This window comes from Dioscorea cayenensis, chromosome 7 (assembly GCF_009730915.1).
Source record: "Dioscorea cayenensis subsp. rotundata cultivar TDr96_F1 chromosome 7, TDr96_F1_v2_PseudoChromosome.rev07_lg8_w22 25.fasta, whole genome shotgun sequence".
Lineage (NCBI taxonomy): Eukaryota > Viridiplantae > Streptophyta > Magnoliopsida > Dioscoreales > Dioscoreaceae > Dioscorea > Dioscorea cayenensis.
The window spans coordinates 3,497,891-3,525,806 of record NC_052477.1 but is presented as its reverse complement, the minus strand read 5'-3'; the positions used below and the strand labels follow the sequence as shown (position 1 = coordinate 3,525,806).

Here is a 27,916-nt window from a genome sequence, read left to right as displayed (position 1 = left end):
TAAAAACATAGTGTGATTGAAGATAAACATGAGAGATTATAAGTTAATGGAATCAACATGAGGTGAGATAGAACACCTGATAGTCATATCTGGAGGCATGGAGACCTGGACCATGAGTAGTGTCTTCCCTTTTAAGGAATGCCTGGTCATGTGCTCAATGGACATTTTCTGAAAACCAATATCACATCATGCATAAGAAAACTCTTGAAGCATAAGTTTCTCGGTCAAGACTTTTTTCTTCCCCGTGGTTAATTGGCTATTTAAGCTTTAGCAACATTGTTAATACAACATGACTTACAAACCCATGATATTGGTATACAAATGATTCAAAGTTATGAAGGAAAACACAAATCATGGAACCAACAAAAACTATGTAATGATGTTCAAATTTCAATTATCCCATTTGGATTTATATATTATAATAAGTTCTTAACTTATGTTGTCGAAAACCGCTTCTAACATTTTTTTTTTTTTTGCTTCTACAAGACATGTTCAGGTGTGTGTTCCTTCAAGAAGTGATTATTCATAAGTTATGCTCTTCCAAAACGGAAAAAACAGCCAAACAGGCCCAATAGTTAAGCCTATTGTAGTACGTAGGCATCTAACTAAGAGATGAGTAATAAGAAGATGAGTCCCAAAGTGAAACATATAATTTAGACCTTAAATAAATATGAACAGGAAACAGCCAATTAAGGCATCTTATCTAGCATATGAAATTAAATCACTCGTATATATATACGTATATATATACAGAGCTTAGAAGCTTCCCCATGTGTGTGAATATCAGTGTTATCTCTGCAGACTTTTTCAAAGCCACAGGAAAATTTACAGGGAGTTCTCTAAACCTACAATTTATTTAAATTCTATCTTCATTTTCACTGATGCTTCTTGGCATCCTGATTCACCAAAGAAAAAAAAAAAAAAATCACTGTCATGTGAGGCCTATGCATGGCAATCAAATTTTTGAGTTGCCAAAATTCCCGAAACTGAGAAAATATGGGCCCGCAAATTTCAAAGGTAGACAAGAGTTTATGCAGTTGCTAACTATAAGCGTATGCATGCAGGCATAGTTGGTATATGATAAACAGTTGAGAGCCTATGATAATTTATGTGAACTTGAAAAAAAAAAAAACATTGGTGTCTATACTTATGCCATTATTTGGTAAAATTTTGAAGGATCTCCCACAAACCAGTTCACTTGGTCAACTGTGGAAGGAAAATCTCAATGGGAAAATACATTCAAAATACAAGATCATAAAACTGCAGCATTAATAGACATCCAACCTTCTACCAGATAAAAGATTGTGACCACCAAATCATAAAAGCATCTTTGTTTGCTAAAAGCGAACAAACCATATATATATATATATATATATATATGTTTTTTTATAACGAAGCTTTCACATGGTCTATAAACACTCCTTGGCGTTAGCATCTTAAGTAAAATTTCTGTGTAGGTAGCAATTTAGCTAATAAAGTATACCTCTGCATATAGCTTTGAAATGACATTACAGATAACAGCATCAGCATCTTGCTTTACAGAAACCATGCTTCTTAGATCCTCCTTGGCCTTCTTATCCTTGCTTTCATCCACCAAAGGACAGCATGAATACGAAGGATCTAGAACATTGAATGGGAAAAGGAATATATAGCTGTCAGTTGGCAACAAGGAAAACATATTCATGTATATTATAATTTATAACAGATATGCATAAAAAAATTGCACATATGAAAATTAAAGATATACACTATCAATACACTTTGAAATACAAAAATAACGTTCCCAACTCAACTGATCAACCTGAGTCTGACAACAAATATTTGTAAGGGATCAGTTATTCAACATATACAACAATATGAGAAGGAAACAAAAATGCTGTCAATTGTTTTTATTTTGTTTCAGTCACCATTATTATACTCCATCAATAACCGCATGTTATTTAATGGTCATGGTTAATAATATTGCCATATTACTGTGTCTAATATTTCAAACATCAACATCAAAAAATACACATACACTAGTATACAATAATAACGGCCTGATCTTTAAGAATTCTTTATAGTAGGTTATCTATGAAATTGTACTTTTGAACAATGACCGTACTATTTTTCTTACCAAAATAGTAGTGATAATAATAATAATCCAAAACATGAAAATCATTGCCTACCTATGTGTATGAACACTTCTGCTACTTGATTGTAATTTTTTTGGATATGATGACGAACATTCTCTCCAATGTCATGCGCAGCACTGATGCTCAGAAAAGGATCTACCTGCACCATTCTAGAAACTCATACATTAATCTTCATATCAGATAAAACTCACAATAATTCTAGTTTTGCAAAGGAAAGCAAAAAATTTATGTCATTGCCTAAAAACTTGAGGAGGGGAATTATCGTTTCGTGAATACATGGGCTACTCGCAATGCACAGCTAAATGCTTCATTTCAACAACACAAGCAAACCTTCAAATGCTTTTTCTTCATGACACAAGCACACCCACTCATTTCCTATTTTATAAGGGAACCAATGCAAAGCCTTTCGAAGTGTTTCAGGGGAAGATAAACCTCGAAGATTGAGATTGATTGAGGTTGAGCAAGGCACAACTAGAAAAACTATAACTTAATCACAAGCATCCCAATCGAAGGTGCTCGCATCAGTCCCAAACTATTCTATTGCTCATAAAGTTAATTATCGCTTTGTTTTGAATGAAAAAATTAAATTTAATATCCCTTGGATGATAGATTAAGGATCTTCTGCTCATTTGACTGGACGCTGTTAATGCATCCAAGTCAAGTATTGCTATAAGAGGATCATTTTATTCTTACATGGCACTAGACTCTATAGTTTGTGTTCCATATTAACATGTACTCTAGAGAAATAGCTGGCTTACTGAAAATAATTAATTAAAATTCTTGCATTTTCCTATTCATAAAACACTAGTAAACATGTTGGTGTTTGTACGATAATTGTGCCTAGCAAAATAAGGAAAACTTCCAAAGAATACACTCTACCAATTAGCCTAATTAGCAGCCCAATAATTATGGTGCAAGATATATCTGATTACATGTGATATTCCTGACTGGTGATATGGTTGAATCCAGCTCATTCATGGTATAAAATCGTCATCCTCTAATTTTCTCGATGATTTCGACACTCCTTCTCAAGTTAGATCATAAATGTTAATCATGTCCAACTTACCAATGAGATCATTGAATTTTGACAGGGTAAACTTCTAGTGAAGATGTCAGTCATTTGCTCCTTTGTGGGAATGTATATCAAACATTTAATCCCATTCTCAACTTTCTCTTTAATGAAGTGCCTACCTGCCTCCACGAGTTTGTGTTGTGGATGCTTTTATTGGAAAGAAATACAGCCGCTAATAGAAACAGTAGCCTCATCTTAGTTTCTTAGTTTAGATTTTTATTTTTATTTTTAAATTTAGGAAGTAATATGATAACTTCTTATTTAAAATAATTGTATTAGATATTTTTCTTGATAAGTACTTTTATCCTATTGTTAGACCTTTATCTTAGTATTTCTATATAAGGATTATTATCCTTTTGTTAGGATCCTCGTCTATTTAAAAGCGGGTATCATACCCAAAAATCAATATTTTCAATCAAGAAAAGTTGTAAAGGGGGGTTGGTGATCTCCTATAAATCATCATCAAAAGCTTCAAAAATAGGTTCGTCAAAGAACAAAAAAAGAAAGGGAAATCAAGGAGGCTTTCCCATTGACCAACCCATAACAATATCCAATTTGTGCCTGCGAGCCCTAAACAAATTTGTACTAGAGCTTGGCATCATGGGTGACTTTAAGCAATTGATGACTAGAGCGCAAAATCTTAAGCACAAGCTCACAGAAACCAAAAACGAAGCGGTGCACGAGAGGAAGAATAAAACCTGGGATTTTAGGCACTTGATGAAGTTACACTTTTCTAAACAAGAAAACAATCAGAAGAAGCGACAACCGCCAATCAACTCAAACGGGATCATTCAGTAATCATCAATCGTTACGCAAGGAGTTGCGATCATTCCCAAATACAAGAAGCTGGAATTTCCTTCCTGTAATAGAATTGGGGATCTTTAGGGATAGATATGTTGGAATGATGGAGTGAGATAATAGTCCCACATCGGATAAAAGTAAAAAAAGTAATAGGCTTATATAGTTCAAGTGGGGTCACACCAAAACCTTGAGACTTTTGTTACATTGGCCTTCATTTGAATTATCATAGCCCGACCATTTAGCAAGGCCCACTAATGCAAATATAAAATATTACATGGTATCAAAGCCCATTAAGCTTAACAACCCAAAAAAAAATCCAAGGACTTAAAAAAAAGGACCTTTAAGACTCAAGCCCAGTAAAAGGAGCACAAGCCCGGGCGTAAGAAAAAGGTAACAAAGCTTGAAGTACAAGTCCAAGACAAAAAATAAAAAGGCAAGTTGCAACTGAACATGTGACCAATTGAACTTGAGGGGGCATGTTGGAATGATGGAGTGAGATAATAGTCCCACATCGGATAAAAAATAAGTGTAATAGGCTTATATAATTCAAGTGGGGTCACACCAATAACCTTGAGGTTTTTGGTACACTGGCCTTCATTTAAATTATCATAGAGCAACCATTTAGTAAGGCCCACTAATGCAAATATAAAATCTAAACAGATATACAGATCTAAATAGTTTTCATCAACCAACGGATAAAGGAAAAAGGATAAGGTGGCTCCCGTAGAGCCACAATTTTGGTACTACAGATTGCAACAAGAGGAACCTGGGCTCAATTGGTGTCAATTCAAATCCTACAACCTTCTTAGGTTTGGGCTCCACTAATAAGAAATCCTTTAGGAAAACTAATCAACTTTAAACAAACTGAAATAATAGAGAAGAATAAACTCCAATTTCAAACCCTCCTTGTAAGAGCAACTTCAGTACAAGCAGACCAACAGGTTGACATGTTCACCGCAGGTTTAGTTGAAAATTTGAGGGCGGATGAGATTGAAAATTCCACTAATCTGGTTACTACTATGAATTTGGCTCAAGCCTTTAAAAGAAACATGCAACTTAACCATGGGAGTATCAACATGTAGGGCGACCACAAACATGTGAAACTCTGAAACCACACGAAAGTACTCCATCAGTAGTAACCAGCCAAGAACAAAAAACAAACCAGCAACAATTCAAGATCATTAGCGGGAGATATTTTTTCCTTTTTTGGTGGATGAACTAGAGAATGACAAAGAGGAACATATTTCATTGGAACTTGAGACTTCTCTCCCTGCCATTACTGAAATAAAAAAACTCTCAAAGTATGCAATTGCAAGAGTAGGTAGCTAGGAAATCAATGACGGTCCTTGTTAACTCATGAAGCACACATCATTTTATTAGCAACCAAGCAGCACTCAATCCAAGACTGCTAATGGCAATCTAACTGAGACTGCAAGTTGTTAGATGTATTATTGTATTGTATATGTATGTATGCATGTATATGTATGTATAGATGTATATGTATACTTATCATGTTCTATATGTAGACCCAAAGGGTCACTCATGTTTGATGTTCAAGGAATGTACACTTGTTCCACTCTCTCTTTCCTCTTCTAACATGGTATCAGACGCCTAGGTTTTTTTCCGTACCATCGAGACCGCCGCCGCCTCCTTGTCTCTCTCTCTTTGCCGCACCGATCGGTCCTCTTTCTCTTGCAAATACGATCCTTTCTCTTTCCTACTCTTGCACTCACCTCCTTTCCTCTCCGACCCTCTATCTCTCTGCTTCTCATCGGCAATGTTACATCACCAACTTTCATTCATTCATTCAGATTCTGAACATCACCATCTCACTCACAAGCCATCTCTATATCACATATCTTCTCCTCCCTCATCACAGGCATCATCACAGGCCATCATCACCGGCCATCGTTGCGCCATTATCTCAGCTTGACTGTCCCACACGTGACTGACCGGTCGTGCCACCATCATCACCATCACCGGCCACCATCACCACCCTCCCCATCATCGAGGCTGTCGATCTCCAACGCTACTTACACGCCACGCATACATGCTGCAGTTCTTGATTCATTACTCGTTCTCAGATTAAAACCCTGCCAGCCGACGCCGGCCGCCTCAAACATCACACTGCTCGTCCGCTCAAGACTCCCTCTTTCAATTTCAAACAAACCATTTCGTCTCCAAACAAAATTGGAAGCATCTCTCCACACACCCACTTCCAAATATGCTGACCCACTACTATATAAATATATCTTTACACTTTTATATATATATATTATTTTACCAACAAGTGGCAGACAATGGGTAGACAAAACTTCTCCATAGTGACCACTTTTCAAAAGTGATGGTGACTACTTGTCAGAAGTGATTTAATTGATGAATGTTTATGGATCTACTATTGTTCGTGCTGAACGAACCCATCTCCGGACTTCCTCCACGGGGGTTCGTACTACCGACTCCCGACATTTTTCCTCATGCGGCTTCAGATGTTGCTCACCCCTCAGCGATTCTTCACCGGCTCCACCTCTTCTTCCAACATCTCACTTTACCCGGGCACACTCTGTACATGTTTCTTCTACTACGATGTCTCCTGCAGATCAGCAATTTTTAGACATGTTCCGACAGTCATGCATCAATCGGTGGACTCCACTCGGATATCGCGAGCTCAGACAGAGCTTCTCCCTACTCCGATATCTCCTGCAGATCAGCAATTTTTAGACATGTTCCGACAGTTTCTACAGTCCTATCATCCGGACTCCACTAGATATGCGAGTTCCACTCAGGTTGCTCCATCTGCTTCAGGTAGTTTCTGTCCTCTCTGGCTTCTTGACTCTGGTGTTTCTATCCACATGACCCCTAATGCCACCCATCTTCACCATTCTCATTCACCGCCCTCACGTCACTGTGTTCGCATGCCGATGGCACACTTCTTCCTGCTTTCCTCATCGGTCATTTCTCTCTAATGCTTTTTCAATTCCTAAAGTCTCTATGTTCCTCGCTTTATCCATGAATCTTCTATCTCATTAGTCACTTCATCGATCATGATTGTCATGTTGTCTTTGATCGCACTCTCGTGTCGTGCTGCAGGGATCGCAGCTGGGAAAGTGATTGGGAACTGGTCGTCGTCAAAATGGAGTTTATGCATTGGATTCCCTTCGTCTTCCATCGTCACTTGAACCTATTCATCACTGTAGTGTCGCTGCTCGCCTCATCATAAGTGGCATCATCGCCTTGGCCATTTAGCGTCCGTCTCGCTCTGTCATCTCTTGTTCGCCATGGCGCTTTTTAGGGGTTGTCTCTCCTCCTTCCGATGTCGCTCGTCTTGCGTCAGTAAACTTGGTAAGCAACTTCAACGTCCCTTATCCTTTCGAGTGTGTCTCGGGACTACTACTCCTTTTTGAACTCATTCATTCCGATGTTCTGGGGTCCCGCCCCTTTTGTCTCTAAAGGTGGACATCGCTATTATGTTCTTTTTATTGATGACTACACTCGATTCACCTGGCTTTATCTTATGTCTCATCGTAGTCGGGCCATCGCTCTATCTATCGCTTCTTTTTCCGCCTATGATCCACACCCGCTTCTGCTTCTATTAAGACCTTTGTCTCGACTCGCGCAGAGTACACCTCTCATGCCTTTTTGTCTTCCTCAAGGCACTTTCGCCTCGATTATCTTGTCTGGGGCTCATCCTCGTATCGTGGTCGTTTGAACGTAAGCATCGCCACATCTTAGAGCGACACGTGCTCTTCTTCTTGGTGCTTTTTTTCCCCCTCATTTTTGGGTTGAAGCTGTCAGCACTGCTGTTTATCTCATTAACCTACAACCCTCCCCTCACATTAATGGTCGCAGTCCTGGTGAGTGTCTTCATGGGACACCTCCCCGCTATGATCATCTTCGTGTTTTTGGTTGTCATTTTGCCTTGTTTTTGCTCACCCTGGGAGAGAAACAAGCTAACATCTCGACCTGTTTCATGTGTTTTTCTAGGATATAGCCTTGAGCATAAAGGTTATCGTTGTTATGATCCTGTCACATCGTCAGTATCAGATCTCCCGTTACATGTCACCTTTGATGAGTCCACACCTTTCTATGCTTCTCCTTCTTCCACCGCCTCCCATCTCCCTCCGTCCTTTGTCTCTTTCTTTTTCCTACCCTTCGATCGAGCATACTCCTCCCTGTGTTTTCTCTCTTCCGTCATTCAACCCTCCCGCCCTGAGTTTCTCTCTCACTCCTCCTTCCAGTCATTACACTCGCTGACTCCACTTGCTCGCCTCCTGGTTTGACTGACACCATGATTGCTGCTACAATCGACTGGAGTTACATTTACTGACTTCAGGGCCTCCGACGGGATTCCCCTATCCGATCCTTCCCGCTATCGGCATCCCGGTCTAGGCGATTTGGTCTACTTAATTGTCACCCGCCTGACATTTCCCTATGCAGCTTCACATCCTTAGTCGATCTCGTTGCAGCACCCACTCGCTCATTATGCTCATCTTATTCTGCATCTGCGATATCTTCGTGGCACTATATCTCGTGTAGTCCGTTCTCACTCACGCCGATCCCACTCTTCGCATTGCTGAGCCTATTCCGATGCTACCCGGGCGATTGTCCCGATGATCGGGTCTCACATCCAGTTCTTGTATCTTTCTGGATCTTCTCTGTTGTTTGGAAGACCAAGAAAGCGACCCTCACCGCTGCCAAGTCTAGTCCGAGGGTCTGAGGTTCGTGCGTTGGCTTTCACCGTCCAGGAGGTGCTTTGATCAGCGCTCGATTCTCTGACGGACTTTGGTGTACCGTCTCACTCTCCCATTCCTATTCACTATGATAAGACTGAGCCCTTCAGATTGCCCGATCCCGTCAAGCAATGAGTCGACCAAACACATCAGCGTGGATGCCCACTTCACACGATGCCATGTATCACGCCTGACCGCGTGTCACTTCGCTATCTTTCTACAGAGGTCCAGGTAGCTGATTTTTTTACCAAGGCGCAGACACGTGATCACCATCTATTCATGTTATCCAAACTCAAGACGTACGATCCACCTTGAGTTTGAGGGAGGGTGTTAAATGTATTATTGTATTGTATATGTATGTATGCATGTATATGTATGTATAGATGTATATGTATACTTATCATGTTCTATATGTAGACCCAAAGGGTCACTCATGTTTGATGTTCAAGGAATGTACACTTGTTCCACTCTCTCTTTCCTCTTCTAACACAAGTAACCGTAACCAACGAAGAAAAAACGCACCGCCCAGGCACCTATGGAGGGAGTCCAAATCCAAGTCAATGCGGAATTTTTCTTTGTTGATTTGTTTGTTCTACCCTTGGCAGGATTTAATATTATTCTCGGGGTAAAATGGCTAAGGAAGTCGGGCCTAATCTTATGGGACTTCAATGCCCTGACTATGACATTGCACTTGAATGGGAAGCAAGACACTTAGCAAAGAATCGTGATAAAGCCAAAATATATCCATAGGTTGACATGTTGTAACATGAAACAAATCATGTAGCAACCATGGGAAGGCTCCTGGACTGAATTTCCTGATGTATTCCAAGAACCCAAAGGACTTCCTCCTTCCCAAGCTTGTGATCACAAAATCACCTTGATGACCAGTTCTGAACCACCAGTATTAAAGCCATATTGCTACCTACACAAGCGGAAAGATGAAATTAAAAGGTAATGCGCCAAAATGCTGGAACAAGTGACCATCCGACCTAGTCATTCCCCTTACTCTTCACCAATCTTGGTGGCACAGCATGACGGAACATGAAGATTTTGTGTAGACTACAGGGAGCTTAATAACCGGACCATTAAGAATAAATTTCCTATCCTGAATGTGGATAAGTTGTTGGATGAATTCCACAGTGCACGATACTACGCAAAATTCAATTTTAGGTCAAGATACTTTCAAGTTAAAATGGCTTCCAACAACGTTAAGAAGACTATTTTGCGAACTCATCATGGTCACTTTGAGTTTATAGAATTCAACGAATTAGGTGTTTAATGGATAAGGTGTTTCAGTCTTATTTTTGGAAATTCGATTTTGTGTTCTTCGATGATATTATAGTTTACAATAACAGTTGAGTAAAGCTTGTCCATTTGAGTGTCTTTGAACTCCTATGTAGACACAAGCTCTTCCTTAAATGTCCAAGAGCTTTTTTTTGGGGAGGATCAGGTCACATTTAGGTCATGTCATCAATGGTAAAGGTGTACCAATGTACAATTCCAAAATTTAAGCAATCAAGGAGTAGCTCATGCCTAAATCAACCAAGGCTCTACGCAGCTTTATGGAGCGATGGCTGCTTCATTAACTAATCTTGTGAGAGAATGCTTTAATTGGAACAATGCAACCAAAACAACTTTCGAAAACTCCAGGAATACCTTCCCCACCACACTAGTCTTGCAATTACTGAACTTTGATCTTGAGTTTACAGTTGAATGTAATACTTCAATAAATTTGTCTAAACCCCTTTACAGTGCACTTAGCGGTGAAGAACCATTTACAACCAACAGGTTTCTTTCCTTCTGGTAACTTAGTTAACTCCCATGTTTCATTCTTCTCAAGGGCTATTATTTCTTATATAACAATTTTATTCCACCAAGGGATTTCCACGGTTTCCTGTATATTCTTCAGAATTTTGTTTTTCATCAAGATTAACAGTGAAACCTTGCATTGTAATAGATAAAGCTTTAAAAAAGGCTATACATGTTAGCCATCTGGGTAGACCTCTCTCTTCAGTTTGGTATTCACATGTTAGTTTGCATGACTTTTGGCAGATTTTTTTGTAGAAAGACTAATGGGAATGGTCAAGGAAAGGATCCATTGGGATCTTTTGACATCTTGTTTTTAGACAAACTAAGACTACTCTTTGCCTACATGCTTCAAGTTTCTTTTTAGGAAAAGTCTTCATCAGCATATCTGACCCATTCTCACTAATATGTACTTTCTCAAAACAATGCAAATTCAATGATACCTAACATCATATGCTTGAACTTCGAATGAAATGTTATATTCTTGGAGAGATGAATGCCACTCTGACTGTGACTATAGACAATGTACTTCTCTTGTTGCATGCCCAATTCTTCAAGAAATTTCTTCATCCACAAAGCTTCTTTGCAACTCTCAATAATTGCAATGTATTTAGATTCTATGGTGGATAAAACATCACACTTATGCAACTTTGACTTCCTAGATATACCCTCCCTTATAAAGGCCATCAGAAAACCTAATACAGACATTCTGGAATCAATACCACTTGCCATGTCTGAATTTGTGCATCCATCTAAGATAGGCTCATCACTATCAAAACACAGACATACTCGAAAAGTAACTCATAGATATCTAAATATAAATTTCACAACTATTTAGCAAGGTTGTCAAACCCGGACCGGCCCGGCCAGTTCAACCGGAAAAACCGGGAACCGGCCATATGACCGGCCCAGGTATACCCATTGAACCAGGTATTAAAAAACCCGGAGTTAACCCGGTGACCCGGGCGGTTCAACCGGGAACCGGTTGACCCTGCCCGGTTGAACCGCCCGGGTCAATCGGGTCATAATGTTTAAAATTTTTTTACAATATTTAATAATATATTATTATTTTTTCATTAGAAACCACAAAATCGTGTATATTTATTAATATTAATTTATAATTTATAATCAAGAAATATAATTACAATATATAGATATATATCATAAACATACCAACAAAAATTAACATTTAAAAATAAAATCTATTAATGTGTTATGTAAATACTTTCTAAAAATTTAATTTATTAAGAAAATAAAACAATAAATGAGTGTAATTTTATTATAAAAATATAAAAATATAAAAATAAAGTATTCTAATTAAATAAAAAATATAAGAAAATTTAAAACAAAATAAAAACTCAATTGAGATATAAGAATTAGTGAATTAAATTTCTTATCTATTTTAACAAAATCAACCAATAAACAAATAAATAAATAAATGACCCTGAGAGAAGTTCGATAATTATATATTAATTTATTAAATTTATAAATATTTAAAAAATGTAAAAATAAATGACATAATTAGAAAACACTATTATATATAAGGTCATTTATCAATTTAAATATCAAATTTGAGTAGTTTTTAATATTATAATTATGGGTTTAGTATTATATTTGCTCATTATTAATTAGTATAATATTATATTTTATTATTCACCCCTGGTTCGACCCTTGTTCGATCTGGGTTGAACCCATTGACCCTGACCCTGGGCTTAGCTGGCATCGTTCGCGCTAGTCTCGACAACCCGCTATTTAGTACCCTTTCCTAGAATTGGATAGAAACCTACTCACAACCCCAATTGCATGAGCTTTATTTAGCCTTACAAAAATCAAACTACCAACTACAAATGCATAGAAAACGCTGCTCAATTCTTCATTTTCTTTACTTGTAGGGCATTGCTTTGAGTTGAAGTTGAATGTGCCCCGCAAGTAAAGAAATAATAGCTTGGCCTTACTCGTATTAAATCTCTCAATAACTTTATCAATGTAGCTTTTTTGAGATAGCCATAACTTTCCATTCTTCCTATCACGGAGATTTTCATGCCAAGTATGTACTTTGCAATTCCCAAGTCTTTTATGGCAAACGACTTGCTCAATACTTTCTTCAGCTCTTCAATTTTCTTGGTATCATGTCATCAACAAATAATAGAAGAATAATGAAGTCATTTCTGTAATGTTTCTTACAAACACCCTTATTAGATGCAGTTCTCATGGACCCATAATTCATCATAAATGAATCAAACTTTTTGTACCATTGTCTTGGAGCTACTTAAACCCATATAAGCTCTTTTTCAGTTTACACACCACCTGCTCTTTACCCTTGACTTCAAATCTTGTTGGTTGCTCCATGTATATTTCCTCTTCTAAATCACCATGGAGAAAGACAATCTTCACATCAAGCTATTCTACCTCTAAATTCAAACGGGCAACTAGACTGAGAACTCTGATAGATGACATTTTCACAAGGGAAAATATTTCTTAAAAATCAACCCCTCATCTAGCCAAATCTTTTCACAACTGATCTTGCGTTTTACCTTGGCTATGAGCTTTGATTTCCCATCTATAACATGTAAACAATGTAGTTCAACCTAGACTGACCCAACTGGCTCTACCGGAAAAACAAGGAATTAGCCATGAGACCAGTCAAGCCGTACCCCTTAACTCAAATTTAAAATAACCCAGCTAAGAACTGGGTGACCAAACCACTTTGACAAGAAACCAGTTAACCCAACCAGATCTTATTATTAAAAAATTGCTTTTAAACTGAGATGGAGGAAAGGGACGTAATGAGAGGAATGAAAGAAAAGCACCGGGAGAAGAGATAAGAGTAAAGGAACAGCATTTGAGAGAGAAAAAGAGAGGGAGAGGGAGGGTGTGTGTGGGTTTTTGTAAGTTCCGAGAGGTTGGATAATGGGTATAGAATGATACAAGGTTTTTTTACTTCTTTAAATATTTTATATTGTTAGCATAAAAAACTAAATTTTAAAATTAAATTTAACTATACTTCAGATATTTAGAAAACGCAGATATATAAAATCAAGATTTTAGAAACCAAATTTAACTAAGTGTGTTTTTTAAATATTAAAATATATACTATGTTACTTTTTGTCATTGTTTATTATTATAATAAATTTTTATATTTTATTATTGACCCTAGTTCAACCCTTGACCCTCGACCCCTGACCCTTGGGCTTCATCGGGTCAATGCCTGGGCTAGGCCTAACAACATTGGCTGTAATGCACTTGTTCTTGAGTGCCTTCTTACCTTTAGGTAGCTTCACTATAGGGGCATTCATTTTGGGAGAACAGAGAAATGGTTTGACTTTCCCTTACTTTTGATGTTCTTTTGCCATTAAGTGGGTTTTGAACTAAACCCCTTAGTAATTTTTATTGCAATAGAGGGTGGGGAATGAGCCACCTATAAAACTCACATTCCCCTAAACTTTCAAAGGCCTTTTTGAATTCATAGAACTTCACCCAACACCCGAACTCTCATCGTCGTTCCCACTTTCTCACAAACGAACACGAGAGTGCAAAAGTCACTATCACTACCCTTACTTCCTCACTTGAGACCACTTCCCCTGAGATGAACGCCCTTAAGTCATATGCAATTCTCAAACAAGGACTTCATTTCTTCTTACAAGACTTCATTTCATCCGGAATAACTTTTTGGTAAATTTTTGGCTCTCCACCATCACTAAAAGGATGACGCTCTCTAGCAAGTCTATCTCAATTGGTGATGATTGTTCTAATTCTTCACCTGGCTTTGCACCATCAGTTGAAGGGGCTTCATCATTAGTTGTGCCATTACCATCTTGTACTTCTCCCCCTTGATCAACATTGCTCACATGAGGGGGATAGGATCCAAATTGACATAAAATTCAGCAAAGGGATTGCATCTTTCATCCTTATAACCATCATCAGTCAACTGGTCTTCAAGGAACGCATCTCTACTCCTGACAATCTTCTTGTTCATTCGATCCCATAACCTATATCCAAACTACTCATGGTCATACCCCCATGAAAATACATGGCTCTATCTTCTCATCAAGCTTGAACCATTCGTCCTTTGGAACATGAACAAAAGCCCTATAATCAAACACTCTAAACTTATCATAAGATACATCTGTGCTTATCTAAACTCTGTTTGGTAGATCAACATTCAATGGCAAATGCTGGAGAATGATCTATCAGGTCAACTGTTGTTCTCATAACCTCCCCCAAAATGGCTAAGAAAGCTTTGCCTATGACAACATACATCTGATTCTTTCTTCAATTGTTTTATTCGTTCTCTCTGTTACACCATTTAACTAAGGCATCTTAGCAGGCATCTTCTCAAGCCTAATTCCATAGAGTTTGTAGTAGCTCTCAAATGGACCGTTGTACTCACCACCATTATTTGCCTGACTGCCTTCAGTTGTTTTTCTCTCTTTCAACCTTGCCATGGAATGCCGTGAAGGCATCAACCATATGATCTTTTTGTTTTTCAAAACAATAGCCCAAACCTTCCTTGAGTGATTATCAATGAAAGTCACAAAATACAATGCTTCTCCAAGAGTTTTTTCTCTTGTATAAAACAAGCATCAGTATGAATCCAAATAAAAAATATTTGATTTTCTGGATGAAGGATGTGAATGAAAATCAACTTTGTGTTTTTTCCAACTATGCAATCAACATAAGCTTTGCATACCTTGCAAATTTAGTAGACATCATTTTCTAGCAAGAAGTTATAATTCCTTCTCATTGATATAGCTAAGCCTTTTGTGCCATAATAACTCAAATGTCTGCACCCTTTTGAACATCATTTACTTATCCTTCGTAAAGCTTAGTTTGTAGGGCATAGAGTGTGTTCATCTTCATTCCTTTAGCAACCATTAGTGATCCTTTAGTGAGCTCCCACTTACTTTAAGCAACAACTTGCTTCCAAGGTTTGTCTCCAACCAAATTCTCCGACCATTGTTTCCAATCTTACATTATACACCAAAATCCATCACCCAACCACTTTCTTAGCATACAAAGCTAACACAACTATCATCACATACAATGGTAGCTTCACCATCAATGATTACTGTATTAGTCTTTTTTTCGTCTTTATCTCCTTGACTCCGCTTCTTTTTCGTAAACCGCTCTTCATATGGCCCATTTTGTCACAATGAAAGCCATTTAATTTTCTTCATGTTCTTTGATCTGCCTCTCAACGTATCTCTATTGCCATGACCTTAAAAATTCTCCTTCCACACCTTAAATGCCTTTCTACACCAATGACTCAGAAGAAAATTCACCTTTTTCTTTCCTTGTGACTTCTTCACTTAATAGGCTCTTTTTTACTATCTCCATTGTCAATTTACCTCATGGATGCCATTAATGTTTCTCACTTATCAATCAAGGAACTGAGTAACAATGCCTACAACTAATCTTCAAAAGGCATCATTACAACCAATTGGTTCACCAGGCCTTGGAAATCACTAGTGTGCTCCGCCATATTCTTCCCATTTATGTACTTCAAATTTACAAGTATTCTGATGGTTGTAGCTTTGTTCCTGAAAGTATTATTCTCAAACATGGACTCTAGCTTCCTCCAAAGCTCATTAACCTTTACTTCTTTACAGATATAGTAGAAGATATTCAGCTCAACTCATTGCTTAATTGTTACAACAACTTTTACATAAACTATCTCTCATTCATCATCACTCATCTTCTATGCCTTTGTCTTTTTCCATAACAAGCAAAAATACATATTTCACAATTAATATCTTGCATCTTGCGCTTCCACATGGAATAATTCAAGGGGTTCAGTTTTATCATTCAACTTAAGCTTTCTTCTTCCATTTTAGTACACAAGAAATCTTTTGGCTAACCAAAAGCTCTAATACCACTATGTCGAGGAGTAAGACAATCACAATCCAAAAAATCAATGTTTTTTGACGAAGCCATTGTAGCAGTAGGCAAAAGTACTGTAGCGGTCACCACTGTACTATAGCCACCATGCTAAAATAAAAAACATCAACTTGTAATCCGCACAGCCTCAGCACGGCTGTGTGACTACTCGTGTTATCAGAAATCCTCTGGTTGTAGCACTGGCACTGTAGTACAATGTGGAAATCAGGAATTTCAACCTGTAATCAGCACAGCCTCTTTGCATAGTTACTATATCAGCCAAGCTAAAATCAGGAATTTCCGTAATTACTAATTTTCACGTTTTGTGTCCAAAAATGGGATCTAAACTGCACACATGAAATGGTTAATCAAACACACAAATGTAACATACAATTTAGTGTGGAAAACCCCTCCAATCTAGGGGTGAAACTATCGGACCCTAAGGCCATTTAAAATGCCTCCACTATGTCAACAGTGGGACAATAAAGTCCTCTCTAAATTCAATTAAAAGTATACAACCACAATGACAATAATAATCACCAAAAGAGACTCACAACAACACAGGCATCATCACCATAGGATAGATAACAAATGTCTTCAAGAGAAGATAAGAAAAGACGATTAAACCGATAGATCAGGAGAGCTACTCACAATTCACCCGTAATTTGGGCCAAATCAAGCACCGTTGCGTTGTCCAATCATCTTGCTATTTAGCTCAAACCCTAACCCCCTTCTTCTTCTTCTTCTCACCATTCTTCTTCTTGGTTTTCTTACTCCATATGTATTACTCTTCTCTCTACTAACACAGTAACTCAAAAATGTTGACAATAGCTTCATTTTTTTCTTTTTGTTCATTGTGTGGGTCTACATGGCTCCTCCTAAATGAGGCTGGCTGATCCAACATAATTTTGGAATTCGACAAGGTCCCCACAAATCACTATGAATCAATGAGAATCGCTTGGTTGGTCTACACACTCATTTTGGAAAGCGAGTTCGTTGATCTTTTGCAAGTGCACAAATTTCACACCGAGAATTGTATGTTCTTTTATTCATGAAAAAGGACAGAAACAAATACTTCAAGTATTGAAATTTGGGATAACTCATTCTGTAATGCCATAATAAAACTAGAGGCAAATGCATAAATATATCAGTTGCCCTTCCTACAATAAATATGAAGCAATTTAAAATGCTGGAACTTATGATGCCACAATAGAAACATATCACTGCTTCAGCATGTGTTCATGAATAGGATGCACATCAAAACCTCGTTATTATATAATTTAATATGATGGAATTTGAAACTTTCATAAGGCTCAATAAATCAAAGTAGTAAATATTTAATCAAGAGGGTAGCAGCACATGTCAATCATGACAGATCAGACAAAAATAACTGAAGGGGGCATACCTCAATGTGCACATCAAGATATAATGCTGACCCAGCTTTCCTTCCTCTTAATCGATGGCATCCCTGCATACCAGGATATCAAGCTGCAGGCACTTTATTATAATGTTTAGCATGAACCAAATAAATACATTAATCTGTTTTTTTACATATTCAATACATAATTCAAGATTCAAGCATGCAAGTTGAGATGATAGAAAGCAATTAACAAAAACCCAAAACTGCAGATTTTGACATGCTAAAAGTTTGTCAAACAAAGTTGTTTACTTTTTCCCTTCAATGGACACACCAACATGATTCACTTAAATAACTTGATCCAATATATGTTAGCAGTCATATAAATGGCATTGAATGATTTATATATAATGCAAAGGCATACTCGTCGTAACAAAGATAAATAAAAACAAGCATTCAATACAACTAGCATCAATACAACTAAGGTAAGAGTTACAGCCTTACAGGCCATCTGGCCAAATCAAGATTTGCTCTAAGCATTGCCCATATCATAAATTACTGTGATCTAAACAACAAGAATGTGAATCTGCCTCTGCTGCTGGATAAGGAACAGGACAGGCTCCTATTTTTTTTCATTAACCCAGGCCCTGACTTGGCCTGGATACCACTGAGGACAGGTTTGGTTTTCCAGATGAGTGGGCCCAAAACTTAGCCATATTTTCATGAAAATCAAGTATATTTCCTAGACAACAGAATTTAGATGAACCAGAAAACTATGGAACTTTCGAAGATACATGTATCAGTATCAACAAGTTCAGTGAACACCTCTAGTGGAATAACTATTGATGATCCAGATGGATTGAATACTTCCAGAAGAAAGTACTAAAACATCCTTCATAGACATACAAATATTAGCTGCAAGTTGCAAAAGCAATGTGGCATTTGTCAGGAGGTCAATTCTAAACTGGCTAGTCTCAAAATCATTAGAAATAGTGTACAAGGATTGCAACAGACAAGATTAACCTTCACTGGAAGACAAAAAATCAAGTCAATACATGAAAAAAAAAAATAATAGTATCATCACTATCAAGCAAGCTATTTCTTGGCTACAGCATGCAAAAGTTATAAGCCTAGAAATTTACTAACATCAAATCATAATTTGAAAGATGCTGACTTTACCTTCACACCATCAACTTCAGTGATGGTTTGCCTTATTGGAGCCAAAACATGCTGTGGAACACCAGCATCAACAAGTTCTTTGACACTAGATATAATACAGAAAGAATCAGATGATGAAATCTACACAATGCATTCCAAGAATAGTTTGCATACTCCCCTTATTACCAACAAAAGACAACATTTATAGGACCAAATCATTGTCTGACTGTAGAAAGAAAATGTATGAGAGCCGTAATTATAAGGGCTAATTTGTGAAATGTATTTCATTGCCTACAGTCAAAGATCACTAATATTAAAGCCAATTTGTGGAACATATTTATTTGAATATTTTTTTGACTTAAGATAACAAAAGAAACTATGCAGATAACATTAAGAGAATTATCAGTCATTAGCAATAGACATCAAAACCATGAATGGTACTTTTATTATCATAAATCTGGAAAACCTTACCATTACAGCCATGCTATCTTATTTCCATCATCAAATGGGCCATCAATCAGGATATAAAATGAACTGAGAAAAATCACCAGAATATCTACAACTCATCTCCAATGAAATTCAACTTCAGATTGGTGCAGCAACAAGATAACCATGGATAACACCCACCAAAACAGCTACACTGATGCTTTTAAATTCAAAACGCAATTTTCATATAAAGTTTTAGCTACAAGTGAGCCTAATTCAAGTGTTGTCAGAGATACAATTTTCAGCAACATGCAGACACTTTCAGAATGTGGATAGCATATTTCTCAACTGTTGTCAGAGGCCAAAAAAAATAAATAAATAACCACCACTTCAAAAGCGAAAAAATAAAGTAATACAGCAATCATCTACTAATAAATTAACAAAAATTACAGTTCAAATCAAATCTGTCAGCCAAATTTAATATGAATTAAAGGCCAGCTTAGTTTTGCCTGAACTAATACAAAAAATACTTAAGCTCAAAGCTCAACCTAAGTTAGGCCCAAATTGGAACTAAAACCCAACATTTAGATTACCCCACCTATGATCCCAGTTTTTACCAAATTAAGGAGGTTCTTGGGTGTTAAAATCAGGACAAAGTTGCCTCAGTCCTAAGACTAATTTTCAAATAGGACAAGATTAGACCAAGATAACCCATTCCAACAGTTCAGATCAAGTAGCCTTATTATTGAGTAGATAAAATTGCTTATATACCCTATAGAAGTGGGCAATTGCTAATAGACACTTGTAAAAATCATGTTTACTTATATACCCCAAAAAACGCCTCTATTTGCTTACATACCCCAATGGTTCAAAGTCAATTAAAATTTCTACATAAAAACATATTTCCCATTGACCAATATCTTCTCTTTCTTATCCCGAGATGGCTATGTTAAAAAAAAATGAATGATGGTTTGGCCTTTTTGTAAAACGTTTTAGCTGACTTCTAGTTAGAGGGTTATATAAGCAAATAATAATGTTTTGTAGGGAAATATGCAAACACGGCTTTTGCAGGGTTATATTAAAAATTACTCATTTTTGCAGAGGAAGGTAAGTAAAAACCACGATTAAGTATTAGCTAAATGAAAGAAAGTCGAACATAATCTAGCACGGAGTCTAACACACTGGCATGTAACTATAAACAAAGAAAACTAAAACCACCTCAGGCAGAAATATCAAAATTGATCAATTACCAGCTGGTAACATTTGAACAGATATGAGCCATGTACTGTGAACTGATTAAAAATTAACTAAAAAGAGGGCAAGATTAAATTACCTCTCCCATCCTGTCTCAATTCCAGCTTTCAGAATCATGCCTGAGACAACAAGGCCAGCAAGCGGATCCAAAAATGGTACACCAAGAATCGCCCCTCCTATAAGTGAACCAATCAATATGTAATAACCAGTTTTTACATAAAGCAAAAGTATGCAAAAAAGGATATAGGATGCCTCATTTGAAGAGCAGGATATCATACAAAAGGAAGACCAAAATTTCTTAATTTGTAACTGACAATGTAATAGATAAATTTCACAAGCAAAAAACAACAAATAAAGAAATAAAAGACATCAGAGGGAAATTGTGCTGATTAGATTAATAAGACAATGGCACAATTGAGCTTTTGATATTAACACCAATATGTGGCACTGAAACCAATAATAGTTTACAATAGTTACATCACTAGAAAATTAAATAGATGCTTATATGTTAATGGAGTTGTATTAAGTAAACTGATAAAATATACAAAACAAACATACAACAAGAATTTCAAACCAACTAAACTGAATGACATAAACAAAATGAAACAAAAAGAGGTGGTTCTAACAAAAATCACATGAATTCAAACTTTATATGCCCCACACAAGAAAATTGAGTGATAAAGTAACTTCAGGATCCTTACCAACCCCAATAAGAGCAACCACAGATGACACAGCATCAGCCCGATGATGCCATGCATTTGCTTGCATCAGTCCACTTCCTTCCTTCTCCCCAGTTTTTTTCGTGATCCAATAAAGCCTAGTTTACCAACCAGAGAAATGAATTCCAGCTGTCAATATAAGCCAATACATAACAAGCTAAACAACCTTCAGGGTAGCCAGAAGAAAAAAAATGTCTTTCATGTGTTTGTCATGCCTTTAATAATGTCCAAACAGAGATTTAACGTCTACCATTTAATAACAAAAACTGTAGGTGGATAAATATCCCCCTTCTTTTTGTACTATGAGACAAAGGTCTGAACTATGTGAGAGTCCGAGGTCTCTTAAACCCTCTGTTGACAAAGAACCAATTACAGCAACTCTAAAATAATAAGTTTATGGCCTCATCAAGATTCATTAAAATGACCATCAAAATTAGAAGTAACAGCTACCTTCAGATAAACATAGGCATAACACATTGAATCAACCATAAAAATGGTATGGCAAGTAAAATACTTGATATCAATCATAAATCAAGAGAAAACAATTCTGCATTAATGCATGTTAGTATAAATATAGAAAAGATCCAAAACAATTTATAGACCCTTCTTTAACAGAAATCAATCTAACCATCTCATTTCCACAGGATCAAAATAATACAAATAAGTAGAAACATAAAAATCATCCCAAACAACTTACAGACCCTTCTTTAACAGAAATTGATATGATCATCATGCCCAATGCCAGTGCAGGATGATCCAAGTCAACTTCATGATGATGACCAGGATGGCTACGGATGTGATCAAGATTAGCATGATGAACTACATCTGGAGCTGACATCAAAAGGCTCTGAAAATGACAGCGTCAAACAATGTTTAAAAAGGTGAAAGGCGTATTTGAGGCGTCAAGGCGGTCTGAGGCGTAAGCCTCAACAAAAACTGAAAATGTAAATGGTAATTGACAAAATAGTCATGAAATTAATAATAAAAAGATTAATTGTCTTTGGTTTTTCATAATTTTTAACTTAAACTTCATAGTTCATTCTAATTTCTAAGAAATTGTTTTGTAATTGCCCCAAAATAGTAATCGAGTTTTTTTTGTAATTTTTTTAGAAATATAGTTGGTAAAAATAATTAAGGGTTATTTAAATGGGTCTCTTGTATATCCATTTATTTAACAAACCAAAGAATAATTGATTTCAAATTTTCAATTATCGATTCATTTTTAAATGATTAGGTACACTATACTTTTTAAATGATTAGTTAGATATAGATTTTATTTTTAAATGATTAGTTGGTTACTCGGTAATTTACAGATCGATTAATAAGTATGTCAAATCTTTTGTGATGAGTTTTTTTAATACATAATTATTTCATTAAGATGAAATTTTAAAATTAGTATTAAATAAATTAAGATTTCTTTCATTTATAGAAACTTAGCAATCTATCTATATATATATATTGGTATATTAACTATGTATACATCAGATAGGGAGAAAGAAATGGTGGTGGGTGAGGTGCACGCCTCTTGCGCCTCTTGCGCCTCGAGGCAGTGCATCTTGAGGCGGAGCGCCTCACCCAGTTGAGGCGTAGGATTTATGCATTTTATAGGAGGCGTACGCCTCGAGGCAAAATCCTAACGCCTCGCCTCAAGGCGCGCCTCGCGGCGTACGCCTCAACCGCTTTATTAAACTATGATGTCAAATTGTTAGCAATCATGCCTTTAGTTTCAAAAGAAATAACAACAAAGGTCTAACAATACGTACAAAATCTAAATGGAGACCAATAAAACAATTGACCAACAATTGGTAAGGCAAAAAATGATGTTCATAGCTGTGTTAGCCCAAAATATCAAGATAATAGACAATCGAAAGAAGTCCATGCCTGCAGAATATCAACAGCATGCCAGGCAATACCACCAGCAGTCACCAAAAGCATAGAGGAAATTCCTAGAGTCCCTAGTGTCTCAAACTTACCGTGCCCTGAAAACATATCAAGAGGATCATAGCCAGTGATGTCCCAAAATTGAGCAAGGACAAAACAACCAATTCAGTAGTGTCACATTGACCATATATATAAAGCGTGTGACTGATGATAAGTAAAATTAATGCACCAAAGAACTTCAAAAGAAATAAGATGAACAATATATACAAGTAACACTCCCCATCAAATTATCAAAGAATATAAACCATTTGTAACTGATTATCACCATAGCTATCATACCATCAAAGATTATACGCCACGAAGAACTTAATACTCTATGCAGTTAAATAATCTAGCATTAGCATCTAGAAACCAAGATATCACTTCCAACGTGTTCAACACTATCATGAATCCATGATGCTTCATGAGTGCGTCAGCCAAGCTCAAAGCTGATTGTGAACAAGAAATGTCAAATCATGATGTTTGATCAGGGAGATAGAATTAATGATAGACAAACTTACAGTAAACAATTAATGAATTGTACAAAAACTAGAATCTGAAATTTTCACTCCTAATTCATAGGAAGAATTAATACCAACTAGTTAGCAGTGACTACAATTATGCTGCCCTACCACACGAAAAAGAACCATCTTTCAATGAAATAAATAAATAAATCAAACAAAAAAGATACCCTTATAAATTTGCGACTCTGTTCTTCTAATAGCTAGAACATAATTAATTTTCATTTGCAACCATGATCCATTAGTAAGATCCTAAGTAACACAATATAATTAAAGAACTTCAACAAGTATGAGGCAGTCAAGTAATTGCTAGTGCTTACTGATACCTCAGATAATTATGAGATAAATGATATTGAATCCTTGCCCATGGCAATAACAAACCAAAAGAAATGTAAATCAATATGTTTAAGAAAAAAAAGAACACTTATTTAGGTATTATGATATTAACTAAGTAACACTAGAAGCATGGAACGCAAATTTATCTTTAAAATATCATATTTACGCAAGTTATTGGTTTCAATTCACATGATACAAATTGTTTTAATAATATAGGTACCCTCCAATAAATTTGATAAGTTTCCACGTAATCATGGCATTTCAAAGAAAAATATGTCAAGAAAGATATCTTATTGTTGCACTAAACTCTTACCAAATATAGATAAATATAATCATTCAGCTTAAAAAAGAAAGAAAGAAAGAAAAAATATCTGCATAAGTCTAACCATATGGGTGTTCTTTGTCTTTAGGAGCTTTAGCAGCTCTAAATGACCACAGGGCAACACCACTAAGAACCTGGAAGTATCACATGAAAATTGTTCATGAATAGTATTGCAAAAAGAAAACTAAAGAAAATGACTGCACAACTCAAGATCAATATGATAAATGAGATCCATAAGAAAAATGTATGCATCAGCAAAAAACAATGTAACAGGTATAGAAAACAGGCATAACAATGTATAAACATATTGACATTAACCGTGTGTGTATCCTTGACGATATACTTTCCAACTTCATCCTAGCATTTGAATTTATAATGTAGCTTATAATATTATTGTTATGTATTCACTATTCAGTGCTGTGTTTAATTACATTAAAGTTTCCCCAATAATATTAACAAAAAACAATTCATTAAGAATTAATGTATAATATTAAATATGAAGACAACAGTTAAAATAAAGTAAATACAAGAACTAAAATGGAGTTTCCCTCACTACTATGGAACAGGGTTTAATACAAAATTTTTTAAAATGATAAAAAAGTTCTGACTGAAAAAGAAAAAGTAACTTTAAATCCAACACAATAATTTTACATGAATCTAGTACACGCTAGTCTAGAGACCAAAACAGTATGTAGAGATCAAGAAACACAAAAGAATAGAACTCTGTTATCAAAAATCCACTAAAAAATAACAAAGAAAAGATTCTTAAATTGCTAGAGAAGAAAGGTCCTAAAACTTAAACCCTAACGCATAAATTCAATAAATAGAATAAAAACCAAATATTTATATGCAAATCAAGAAGCCAAAAAAGAAAAGAAAAGGAATCAACAATCAAGAACCCACATAAATTGCTATGAAATTCTAAACCCTGAATGAATCTAACACAAGAAAAACTCAAAGACAATGATCAAGAAGCAAAGGTTTCCTAAAAATCAAACACCGACAAACAACAACCCAAAACTCATTGAATTCTCATGCAACATTTTCTGATCCAAAATATTACATATAAAAAATCAAGAAAATATGCTTGAATTGCAATGACGTAGTCCATACAAAGACCAAAAATATAAAAAATATATAAATAAAAAAACACAAACAGAAACACAATTAGTGATCAAAAACCCTCAACTGAAAATCCAAGAAAAGCAACAACCAAATAACACCAAAAAGAAACAAAGAAAAGCCACTCACAACGTCGGAAAGGGAATGAGCAGCGTCGGCAATGATGGCCGTACTACCAGTGACGTACCCAGCGAAGGTCTTCCCGGCGGTGAGGGCCACGTCAGCGGCCAGACCAAGCCGGAAGACACGATCAGGCTCAATGCCCTCTTCCCAAGAGTGAGATCCATGAGAGTGCCCCATATGCCATCTCCGGCTGCCCAGCCGGTGGTTCTGGCGCTCCGCCGTGAGTGGAAGGAGGTGACCGTGAGGCCGGTGACGCCACGCCGGCGAGCTCGTCGCCGGCCGGCAGGCTCTATGGATGGTGATGAGCCTAAGGAACCAGATGCCCATGACACCGAACAAGAAGGCTTTCCTGGTTTTGGATCTTCGGTTCATTTTATAGAAGGAGATGAAGAATGTGTTTTTACTTTTTTACCCTCGAATAATGATGAAATTTCCATTTTTTTATAATGAGAAAGTGGTTGCGAAGGGGTAGATAAGTAAAAATGTTAGAGAGGTTTTTTTTTTTTTTGCGAAAAAATTCTCAGCGGGTGGAAATGAGAATTTCAAAAATAAAGACGAATTTAAAAAATAAATGATTAAATGGTAAAATACCCTCTTTAATCCATGTAATTTATTCAATTTCCTCTTTAGTCTCTCGAATACAATTTATTTTCAAAAAAAATTTCTATTATTCAAATTAGCTAAATTTAATCCCTCTCCCGACCGTCCCATTTTTCCACCCATCATGTTGTCATGACAGTTTTATCTATATATATATACTATTAAAGTAGATGTATAATATACTCCGAGAGCGGAACAATTTTAATTTTTTTTATAACATTTATGTTTTTATTTATATTACTTATATTATTAATAATAATAAAAAATTAATTATATCTAATTATTTATGCAATAAATGTCTATAAAACCTTTAAAATTTAAGATATAAAATAGTTTCTATAGTAGGAGTTATTTAATTATATTATTTTATATATGATATTGTCTCAATACTCACTAAATTTTAAAAACTCCGATGCGAAGTGAAGGCGAATGCCTAGTTATTATAATATCATTAAAAAAAATAGAAGTCCATCTCCTCTTTGTCTTTTCCTCCACTTCTCCATTCCATCGTTGGAGCTCACCATGAAATCCATGGCGACCACCGCCATGGCCAAATGCTCACCTTTCTCCTTGCTTCGCATCATGGACGGCTCAAGGCTTATAAAGGCCTAAAGCCCAAGCATAAAACTGACCCTAATAAGTTAATAAAAAAATTATTAAAAAAATATTGAATCTACATTTTTTTTTTAAATAAATTTGTTTGTTGGGAGAAGAAGATAATTAATTATGTATTGAAGCTACTTGGAAATAGATTTGTTTGTTGGGAGAAAAACATAATTAATTATACATGAAAGTAAAAAAAATTAAGAACTTAATTTATTAGTTTTTTATTTTAAAGCTAGTTGATGGAAGATTTGAAAGTGATGCAGTATTAAATAAAAAAGTTTAAATATTAATTAATTATACAACAAATAATTATTATGATTTCACGATAAGATTTTAAAAATTTTAAAAATTTAAAATTAATAATGAGGACACAAATTAAATTTTGAAGTTATTATTTACCCAATACGTAGTTATTAACTTAGATGAGACCCCCAATTTTCGGGGGCCTAAAGCTGTTGTTTAATTGGCTTTACGCCCTTGCTCCGCATGCAACTCGCGAAGCCCCACCCATCTCCTTGCCACTCACACGTTTGCGCCTTACCCCTCTCTTTCCGCCCTCTACGCCCGCCCCAGGTTCCAACAAATGAAGATCCAGAAAGCTAAGAACCGCTCTCGTGTCTACAACTTCCTCTGCTCCATCGGGTGTCTACAACTTCCTGCATTCCCTTGACCTCACCCTCAACAACATCAACAACTACCCACTTGTCCTCGATGCGGTGTCAAGAAGAACATGATCCCGTCCTCGACTACCTCGGCAAGCTCGGTGTTCACAAATCCATCTTCACTAAGTTCCTCCGAAGGTATCCCCAGATACTCCATTCCAGCATTCGCAAAACTTTTGATTAAATTAAAAAAAATATTTTTTAATGAAATTTTAATGATAAAACTACCATGTCAACAGGGATGGAGAGATTTTTAAGGACAAATTGTATTGCAAAGATTAAAGTGGGAGATTGAGTAAATTACAGGGAATAAACAAAAGTTATTTTACTAATTAGTAATTATAAATCAAATCATGATTTAAATTATAATTA

At 36.2% G+C, this 27,916-nt stretch overlaps 1 protein-coding gene across 1 annotated transcript; it reads right to left on the bottom strand.

Moving 5' to 3' along the window:
- Positions 1 to 36: 36 nt before the first annotated feature.
- On the bottom strand, positions 37 to 26,007 carry LOC120265004 (metal tolerance protein 2). Its single transcript, XM_039272939.1, has 11 exons — positions 25,683 to 26,007; positions 24,496 to 24,565; positions 23,214 to 23,311; positions 22,034 to 22,179; positions 21,315 to 21,430; positions 20,693 to 20,789; positions 18,955 to 19,039; positions 17,824 to 17,886; positions 2,169 to 2,274; positions 1,484 to 1,620; positions 37 to 168 (listed from the first exon to the last, which is right to left on the bottom strand). Exons 1-11 carry the CDS (start codon positions 26,001 to 26,003, stop codon positions 37 to 39), a joined length of 1,371 nt encoding a protein of 456 aa, XP_039128873.1. The 5' UTR covers positions 26,004 to 26,007.
- Between the last annotated feature and the right edge of the window lie 1,909 nt (positions 26,008 to 27,916).